Below are 10668 nucleotides of genomic sequence, written 5' to 3' on the forward strand. Positions count from 1 at the left end.
GTCATGCTGCTGCAACCTATTAATAAAGTGCGTTTCCAAAGGTAAATCAATAAAATTAAACAGGGCCCAATTAGTATGGACAGAAAATTGTGGCCTGAGCATCACTATATTTATTATTGCTTTGGCCTGGTCTGAATTTTCAGCAAGAGGCTGCTTAAATTCCACAGGGAGCTGAGTTTGTGTTGCACTCAGAGATTTTCATATTTAGTTCCACACACACAGTAAAGCACACATGCAGTGAATTCATTTGGAACAAAAAGCTCATAACAACAATTTTCAATGCAAATACTTTTACCATTACATTTCACATTAACATAACCTTGTATGTATCTTTTTGAATGTGTCTGAGAGCTCTTATGCTTCAATTGTAATGTGATGACAATGTTTTCTTTCACAAAAGTTAAGAGCAACAGCTCTGCATAGATAGAAAGTTATATTATGCACTATGTTTTAATAAGTTGATGTGATTTCAGCCCCTGGTGTTGGACATCTCAGTTAGGAGTAAATAAATCATAATCATTTAACATGTGCATTTGTTGCATTTTCCATAAACAAAATCCTCACATTTGTGTAACTCAACATTATAGTGCAGTTAGCTAATGATCTGCTTGATGCCGTTGGAAATCAAACCAGTTTTCCCCTGCAGGTAGTGACCTAGTTTATTAACTGCATGTCCTCACACTCTGTTTCAGTGTAACTGTGTGAGGCTGTGGGACAAAACTTATGAGTGAGTATCACTGATCTGGGAGCAGCACAAGCAGCTTTTTAGTGAGCGCAGGAGGTCAGCATCAGGGATGAGCGTTGTAGAATTCCTGTGTGTGTGTGTGTGTGTGTGTGTGTGTGTGTGTGTGTGTGTGTGTGTGTGTGTGTGTGTGTGTGTGTGTGTGTGTGTGTGTGTGTATATATCTGTGATTATATAAGGAGGAGGAGCCTCTTTTCGGAACAAATCTTCACCCTATACAACGCTCTTTATACACTCGTCATGGATTAGTCGTTACACTGCAGCAGATGCAGGAGCCGTTGCTACATCAAAGCAGCCCTCCCAGCTCTGGAGATGAAGCCAGACTTTTATGTGGGGGGTGTGGGGGTCTGCGGAGTTAACTCTAACTGAATAAAAAGGAGAATCTCATTTAATGTTGGAGAAAGGGAGGGAAGAAGGAGCAGAGGATGATTCTACTTTGTGAATCAGGTTGAACTGTTCTTTGTGGGGATGGGAGTATCTTTGAATGTCTGGGTGTGGTGTGTTTGCATGTGAGTGTCTGTGTCAGGATCAGAGGAAGTGCGACCCAGAATGAGTACAGCATTTGTCAGAGAAAGAGGTGAAATGACGGGAGTTTCCTCTCCAACAAGAGGCCACTACAGGTCTGTCCCCTCCTCATACACTCAGCCAACATCCTGTCCTACTGTTCCTCCATCGCTCCCTTCACCTCCGCTGTTCACTGGAAACACTTTTTTAGGGTTAAATGTCAGATGTGCAGGCTTCATATCCATGATTCATAATATAAAATGATGCTCAAATATCGTGCATAACATGAGTCAGAAAAGGAATATTTAATATCCTCTTCCTTTCTTCTCCCTACTTTCGTCATCTCCGTCTTCCTTTACGTTTTTCTCCAGTAAACCTCCCACGCTTCCTCCCTGCCCACTCCTCGTCACCATTGATAAAGGCAAACGCTTCCTGAGGTCACTCTGTTTAGGAAACGCGCCGTGTAAACTGCTTACGAGACAGGCAGCAGGGAAGGAGGAGAGGAAGTGCAAATAAGGACAACTCACAAACTCTGTTGAAGAGATGCTGCAAATTTCAACATGTTTTATGAGCTGTAAACTAAATTATATTTGACAAAAAAAAAGACATTTCTGAGTTAAACGTGGCTTAAAATGCTACCCTGTGTTCAAACTTTTAATGTATAAAAAAGTATCCTGTTGTTCAGGTACGTGCTTGGCTTCCTTTGACATGTAAACTTTAAATAAGTAAATAATACATAAAAGGTTTCAATGTGACTCTTTGGTCGCCAACAGTTCCTGCTGTTTTATTTTATCTCAACTGAGCAGCTACCGGCTCAGTCTCCAGGCCCCGAGAAACTCCCAGAGCCTCTAAGCAAGGGCAAGGAGGACTCGCCACGTGTCCCAGTCCTATTTTAAATGAGGCAAACGTCAACATCAAACACTGTAATACAAGGCAACAGGTTATTGCCTGCTGTTTGTTGCCCTTGTCATGTTTTCGGCTCCTGGAGGGTAATCCCTGCTGTACCTTGTCCTTCTCCACTTAATTTATTCCCAACCCCTCTCTTTCTCTTTTCTCGGCATGCAGGAAAGCAGTTCTGGGTGTTTAAGGACACCGTGTTGCAGGCTGGATACCCGAAGGACATCACCCAGTTTGGCCACGGCATGCCAGCCCAGAGCATAGAGACGGCCGTGTGGTGGGAGGACGTGGCCAAGACCTACTTCTTTAAAGGGGACAGGTGGGTGTGAACTGAGACACTTTCGAAAAACAGATAGTTTGTAAATGTTGACGCTTCAGATCCTTAAAAACTGGGCCTGAGTTTCAGGGTGTAGGACCATGTTTTTATCGTGTGTGTTACAGCAGGTCAGATTTCTCCATTTTCAAACAGACCTAAACCTTTAGAAACCTTAAATCTGGCATGTGTGAGACAGTAGACACAAACACAAACTGACTGCACGTCCACACACCATCTGCTGTCAGCTTGGAACTATTTACTCCAGCCTTCATATACACACAGTTCTTGCTTTGTCTTCCTGCGGCTCATCTTTTGTTGTGGTTTAGGTACTGGCGCTACAATGAGGAGATGAGAACCATGGACCCTGGCTATCCCAAACCCGTCACAGTGTGGAGAGGTGTGCCTGACTCGCCACAGGGGGCCTTCGTCGACAAAGCCAATGGTACGATTTGTCCCGTCCAATACTGTGATTTGGCAAGAACACCACGGTTCACGTGCCAGCCAGCATTGATTTCAGCCGGTCACTGGTGTACGCTGTGCAGGGGGTAAACCAGGATGACATTGATTGAAATTTGCCCCAGTTACTACATGGAGGTTAGTGTGTCCGTACAGGCAGCACCAGGACAAACGACTGATTGTGTATATCAGATACAAAAAGAGAAAAAAAGGGTAATTATATCCAGAAAGGGCTTTTTTTAGTTGATTCATCATCATAATGTTCCACAGTAAGTTCACCCTGCTCAGTGAGCCATAAGACCCAGTTGGAGCAGGATTGTGGAAAGTAGAATGTACAAGACCACCGCTGGGTGCTCATTCCGGTCAGAGCCAGTTGGGCCTTGACATCGGTGGGGGAGGTGGGATTGAAAAGTGGAGTAGCTCACCCATTGGCCACTTAAATGGTGTGAAGAAGAAAACAGCTCTTCCCATTGGGTGTGTCGTGCCAGGTGGGTTTGGTCTTGGTCTTGGCAGCTCCCAGGTTGGAAAAAGTAGGACAGGTGGTGCTCAACGCTCGGGCCATCTGCACTGAGTATCCGCCGCCAGATCCTTAGCCGGGCGGGTCTAGTGGCGAGGCCAGGTGGAACGGGCATCACTCAGAGCATGAAGGGTGGATCGATATCCGAGGGGATGGTGGGCGTTTGTGTGCACCACGTGTTTTCCCTCTCGCGTGTGTGTCAGCCAGCGTTGGTCTGGTGGGTTGGCTGTTCGCAGACATCATGTCAAGTGGCTTTGCTCATCACACTGACCCAGATACGCAGACATGAACTGGGTACGATAACAGTGTGTATGTGAGGCAACACATTGCAGAGCTGAGTGAGGGGCCTCAGGGTCGTGTTGACCCCAGGCTAACCCACAACACCTCAGCCCTTCTGACCTCTCGCCCAAAATGTCAAACTGCATTTCGCAAAATGTCGAATAATGTGTTTAAGGGTCTGTGTGATTTGCTCCAGCTCATGAATTAGTTTTCAGCCGTGAAGGGACACAGTCTGCTGAGGAACAAAAACAGTTTTACAGAGATTTGGTTGGTTTGCCATCAGACGTCTCATTTAGTTTAAAATAGAAAAATAAATACTGGAAATTGAGTGAAGGAACTACGTATCCCATAAACCACTCTGAAGGAATCCTTTCCAATGACAACATCTCCTAAAAAAATATTAGAGATGGAAATCATAATTGCTGTGAAGGATTTGATCGTAACCAAAATGATTTTCATGGTTGTGATAAACTTTTCTATGGTAACAGTGAGCTCCACCAATTAGACATTGCACCTGATGATTGTGGGTAGTGTCGTATTTCTCCTCAAAGTTGCGAATAAAACACATTTTCTTTCAACACAGTTGATATATTAGGGACTTGTGGCTTCTACAGGAACATATTAAATTGTTTTACAATCTCGTAGCTTGTATGGTTGAACTATTTGGCTGATAATCAAAATCTTTGGTTTTGACTTAGGGAGCCAGGCTTTTGAGCTCTATAAACATTACTCTATATAAGCAGAGACCAGTCCTGAGCTTCTGCTTTGTGCTTTTTGATAGTTTCCTCTCCTTCCAGATGAATCTTTTAAAACTTTGTCCTGTGCTTCCTCACATCATCACCACAAACCTCCCCTGACTGATTTCAGAGGCGATGACCTTGTCTCACTTCATCTGTTTCACCATCTGACTCCAAGTTCGGAGCGTTTCTCCATCAAATGCCCCAAAAAGAATACATGAATAATAAATAACAGGAAGCAAGGTGTAAATGTGGCCAGTGAGGAAGAAGAGAGCCTGAGGCTACCGCCCGGCTGTTAGTCCCACTTTTACACACTGTACCTTGTATTTTCCCAGCATGCCTTTCTGGGTCAGTGACATTTAAGAGGCAGCAAAGTTGACAAACAAAGTTATGATCATGGCTCAAGAAAACAATTTGTAATCTTAATCCCTTTTTTATTCTTTTTCTAGAAGTGTACCTTTAGTATTTTACTATGGATGCTGCCGGGTATTTCTTTCATTTCGTCGTTTATCAGAATAGTTCTTTATGAATTAAATACTTGATTGACAGTGGCAGCTGTAGAGTCCGTGAGATGTGGTTGAAAAATCTAACTCTTTTATCTTGATTGATATTGTCATATCCAGATAACAACACTTTTTTCTCTACTGTGGAAACTGTGTCCATGTGTTTCCAGATGTAACGTTGTGACAGCAGCTTTTATATGTGAGTCTGGGCTTTGTTCTATTGGTGTGGTGTCTCTCATCCACAGACTCTCTCCGTACTGTTTGACACAAGTCTTGTGTAGGTGTGTAAAAGAGGTCAGGGGTGTTTTCAGTGTGTCCTGGGGACCGGTCTGTGGTTGTTGGCTGCTTTTCAGACCCAGACCACGTAGGTAGGAAGTCCTGGTTTTTTCTCTGCCGAGTCTTTCTCCTGTTCTGTGTCACGTTCACTCTCCTCAGTGTGTCTTTGTGATGTCTTCTTTAAGATTTACTGCCTGAATATGAGTCGTGTGGAAAAACATGAAAATGTTAAAGGTTATTGTTTTAAAAAGTGATTCATGACACAGTGACATAAATAACAGACCTGAATATAAAGCAACAGACATTTTCATATTGTCACTTGATGTGTAAATCACCAGATTACTGAGCTCTATGCAGCTCTAGTGTGTACATTTAATAAAGTGGTATTTTCATCATTTCTCTCGCAGTGATACGTGACTTCAGCACATGAAGAGTGGCTCACTCTGTAGGTAGATTCATTCATTTATGTGACACTGGCACACTTGCCCTGTCACTCCTGTGATTTGAAATGCAGCCGGAGCTGCTCGCCTCTGGATGACATCTGTTGTGCTGTTGTGTGATACGAGCTGTGGGCCTTGGCTCCCAGGTCGTTGTGTTTTCTCTCCTATGACCAGATATAATTAGTCCTGAGGGACGAGTCGTCGGAAACAGTGGCTTAGACGGCAGACACTCATTCATTGTTTGTCAACTGGTTTGAGGGGGGGAGTCTGTTGTCACCCTGTTGTTAGGAGGAAAGACAAAGTTTATTCAGGGTTTTAAATAGAAGGAAAATTCTCTCCCTGTGTTTGGAGTGTACCGCGCTCCACCCAGTTTGCAGACGTGAACAAACACAGACAAACACATTTCCAGTGTTCTACCTCTGTGGTGTTGATGCTGCTGCGTCAGTATCGAATCATGTTTCACTACTGTCTGTGATATTCATTCAGTGCACAAGGCACTTATCCATCACAGAGTTCAAGTGTCATTGTTTTATTCAGTTTATTCACAGCATAGTAACCCTCACTCCTCAATTTAGTTTTTACTTTTCAACTTAACGCCCCTTTTCCACTGGTCAAATAACCCACTATCACCCACTAACATCTGGCATTTATCTGCAATGGGATCGGAAACAATCACTCCTGGGTAGTATAGACATTGGTTTTTATCATCTCTGGTTTCGTTGTGATGGAAACATGACACCTGGGAGAATGTGCTACTTTGGCAAGACAGCGAGGTGAGAGTGACTCAGTTGTGCGTTGGTGATGACAAACATGGCAGCGCCAGTACAAAAAAGCAGGTGGGTCAAAATCCCCGACTGGCAATGGGAAAAGACTTAACCCACATTTTATAAAAAAGACACGTATACCTGCTACATTTTGTGTAAAAGAGGCATTAGGCCATAAAACCATAAAACGCATCACTGCTATATTTACAACTGGTGTCCACATTACTTAAGAGTTCTTTAGGAGGGTTGGAGAAATTTGAAAATGCTGCTGGCTCCATTTTTGTTTGAAAACTGCAGGGATGCATTTTTATGCAGACAAATCTGCACTGATAGTCGTGGCTGTAATCAGTGACTTTGTTGAGTTACGTGCTCAGTGAATCAGTTTGCTCTGTTCCTGTTGCCTCAGGTTTCACCTACTTCTACAAGGGGAAGGAGTACTGGAAGTTCAACAACCAGTTCCTCCGGGTGGAGCCGGGCTACCCACGCTCCATCCTCAAGGACTTCATGGGCTGTGACCTGACGCCCATCGACCCCGGCCGCCCGCCGGCTGACGACGGCAACTCGGAAGTCGTGATCGAGCTGGACAACGAGGCCAACACGGTGAAGGCCGTCGCCATCGTCATCCCCTGCGTGCTCGCGCTGTGCCTGCTGGTGCTGGTGTACACCGTGGTGCAGTTCAAGAGGAAGGGCACGCCGCGCCACATACTTTACTGTAAGCGCTCCATGCAGGAGTGGGTCTGAGACATACGGACGGACGAGCGGGTTGGGCAGAGGGACGTGAGGAGAGACTGGTGAAAACAGGACATCGAGCCCCCACTTTCACAAAGACAAGGACGGTGGACTTCTATTGTACGATGCTCAGCCACGCCGCCTCGGTATGGTGATCTGACGGCTTCGTTCTGACCCACAGAAACGGCCCCTCTGGACTTAAAGTCGACTCCTCTAACCCCCGGCCTTTTTACAAACAAAGGGGGCAGGGGTCACTTTGTGGGGGGGTGGTCTTTACCTGAATGACCTTGAGTCCCAGTCCCAAAAAAAACAAAAAAAACAGGAGGGTCGGCATCACTTTGTATCTCAGACTTCCTGTCCCCTCCCTCTTTTCTTCGTGTGGCTGACTGCTCGTACCCAGAGGTGGGACGTTCAGGGGGACGCTGCATCTGCATCTGTCATATCAGGTCGTTGATTAAACAGCAGTTTTATATTTTCTGATCTCGGTGCCCCCCCCCCAGCCAACTCACCCACATTCTTCATTGTGCGCTCAGAAGACGAAGAATCTCAGATAAACATCACATTAACAATTCAGTCCTGCTTTTATTTTATTTTTTAAATATCAGTTGTTTTACTTCGAGGTCCTCACTGTTCCCTTTAACACGCTCCTGAGGAAGAGACCAAACGAAACCAAATAAAATCAATTTCTCTCCAAAGAGGATCACATTTTTTCCTTTCTTTTTCCTTTTTTTTCTTTTCGATTCATCCTTCCTTCCCTTCTCTGGATCATTGTGGAGACTTAAGAGTCGGGGAGCTCTTGACTGTTGTGGCAGTCTGTTTGAGACACAGGGGCCAAATTATTCTGCAATATTTTAACTCGCCTTAATTATAGATCATACTTGTGCTTGGTTTTCGCTGTTCTTGGTGTTATTTTATGTTTTTTTTGTATACCACTGTTTGTTTGTTTGTTTGTTTGTAAAGGAGCTAATTCGGAGCTTCCTGTGATTAGTATTTCTGTATTTTATTATGTTACCCAGAGGCCTCAGCACTGGTTTGCTGAGAGTTCTGGACATAAAAAACTAGGGTCAGCCTGTATTGAGAGAAACGTACTGTATTGTAACAAGATGATGGAAGGTTCTGGAGTAAAGCCACTATTTTTATGTGTTACTTTTATTATTTCCACATGACACGAGCTCATCAAGAGTTTGACAGTCTTATTATTGCATTTGCATTATTTTTTTGTCCGTGGCCCATAATTCCCCTCAGTTTGTGCATCCAAACTGGTCATTGTGTATGGTTGTATGAGATTGGACAGACTTTTTTTTTTCAAAGACGTCCTGTTGACTGCCTTGTTTGAGAGAGCTCACAGTTCCCATAATGCTCTTTGTCTCCTGACTGAGGACCCACTTAAGTGAGACACCAAGTCGAGATCAGTGCCTGTGTCAACGTGCATGCAAGCATTAACTGTACAACTGCTCAACGTGGCTTTGGTTTTTCTTTTCTTGAAAATACTGTTTGCATTTATTTTTGTACATTTCAAGTGTAACCACCCCCCCTACCTCCAGGTACTAAGAATAAAAAAAGATAAGTCAGGTGATACATCTTTGTGAGATCTGATGGATGATTGGCAAAGAAAATTGGCCTCAAGACACAAAAACCGACCGTTAGGAAACACATCGTGTCCTCGCAGCCTTTGAATGTGTCTGTTTTCATGATCAAATACTGTTTTTTGTTTTAATTCTCTTCTTCTTCCTGTTTTCTGGTTAAAACTAATCGGACATCTCACAGTGACTTCTTTGTGTAAGACTTTGGGACAACGGAGAAACGTGTCCCGACAGAATGAATAAAATGATCACAACATGAATAAGAGCTGCTTCCCAGTTATCTGCTCGTCTTTTCACTTGAAAATAGCTGTTTGCACAAACGTTTGGCTCATCCACCGCTCCACTGTGCTGCTCAGTCTGGTTTGAACTCAGGTTAAGAGGAAGTTGTTCTCTGTAACTCGTCAAGTAACAAGCCTGAAGTGGCAGCAAGAGGCAACGTGAACACACAGAATATCCTCAGGTAACAAAAGCTAACTGCACACTCATCTTTTCAATAATTCATACCCAAAGATATGAAGGTAAAACAAGTCAAATTTTATAAACCGAGCCTCTGCCACAACATAAAAAGAAAAGAATACGTAAACTTTATGTTTCATTTAAAGAAAAGAATAAAACAAGTAGTTTTAAAAGGTAAAAACTTTCATCAACTTGAAATTTGATTTAAAGGAAAAAGTTTGACATCTTGGGAAATGTGTTATGTAATGTCAGAGGTGTGATACCACACTTTATTTAGAGATTGAAAACGGGGGAAACAGTCAGCCTGGCTCGGTCCAAAAGAAACATCAACCGAATTGACTGACATCATTCTGTGTAAGTGTTTATAAAGATGGACAACACAACAGCTTCTTGCCCATGTTAATGGACGGGACAGACCAAACAAAAAGTTGATTCATAAGTCAATTATGAAGTCTTACGTGTTCGTCCAAGTGTTTGTTTTTTCAGGTAAGTTTGTTTTTTATTAGTTATTTGTTGTGATAAAAACATGGTGAAAGGTCTTGATTGACAGCTAAGACCGTTTGTGGTTTCAGCACTCTTGTCATCACTGAAGTAGCTAGGCAACCTGCCGAGACTCCAAGAAAACAGCCAACCAAGATCTGCTACAACCTCAGGAGGTGACAAGTATTCCAGAAAGCAACTTTATTTGTCCCTAAAGGGCAATTTGTGTTCACAACAAGAAAAAACAACACGTAACATATAAAAGAATACAGACATAAGGGAAGTGGGAGGAATGTTAAGCATCATTAACCTAAAAGTTTCAAGACAATTTGTGGCAAAGTATAACCATATAAATAATACCATTTAAATAACATATAAATACTTGAGAAGAAAAAAAATACCTGAATAAATAAAATCGCAGTGGTGATGGTGGACTTTGAATACTAGACAGTGAAGGTTTAGGTTTACAGTACGTTATTTCAATAATTGTATTCCTTCTGGAAAATAAAGTTTGGCATCAGAGTATAAATCTTATTCGAGGAGAGGAGCTTTTGGCCCCGTATCTACGCATGTAACCACATGTCAATCCAAGAAAAGACATGTATTACAATACACATAAGCAGTGCAGTCTTTAAAATGTATTTGAATGTCTATCATGTTTGGATAACAAGCATATCTTGTGACCGTTTCAGTCAAATACCTCTCAGAGCATCATCAGGTTTGGTTGAGTTGAAGTGTAATCGGTCCTCAAGTCCTCGGGATACCTGAGATGAACTCGGCCTGAAGTTCTGCACATGACCCAACCGCATTTTTTGTTTTTTAATACGGGTTAAACAAACTAGACAGAACGTGTCCATCTGCGAGCCTTAGAGCTGCTGGACTTTGTTAACATTAAAACAAGGATAGGGTGATAACAATCAGTGCGTCAGATGTTCGATCCCAGCGGTGCAGCGCTGGCATTTATTGTGGTGTGGATGTGAAACAGGAGC

At 43.1% G+C, this 10668-nt stretch overlaps 1 protein-coding gene across 2 annotated transcripts in view; it reads left to right on the top strand.

Annotated features, from left to right (window-relative positions):
* The window catches only part of LOC109629527 (matrix metalloproteinase-16-like), a 62196-nt gene extending 53188 nt beyond the window's left edge, over nt 1–9008 (top strand). For both annotated transcript variants that reach the window (XM_069512792.1, XM_069512791.1), the window contains 3 exons: nt 2312–2462; nt 2786–2901; nt 6838–9008. In XM_069512792.1, coding sequence (XP_069368893.1) covers nt 2312–2462; nt 2786–2901; nt 6838–7172 — 602 coding nt within the window. In that variant the 3' untranslated portion in view covers nt 7173–9008. The remainder of the gene's footprint in view (nt 1–2311; nt 2463–2785; nt 2902–6837) is intronic.
* Nucleotides 9009–10668: the final 1660 nt, after the last annotated feature.

This window comes from Paralichthys olivaceus, chromosome 17 (assembly GCF_024713975.1).
Source record: "Paralichthys olivaceus isolate ysfri-2021 chromosome 17, ASM2471397v2, whole genome shotgun sequence".
NCBI classification, from domain to species: Eukaryota; Metazoa; Chordata; class Actinopteri; order Pleuronectiformes; family Paralichthyidae; genus Paralichthys; species Paralichthys olivaceus.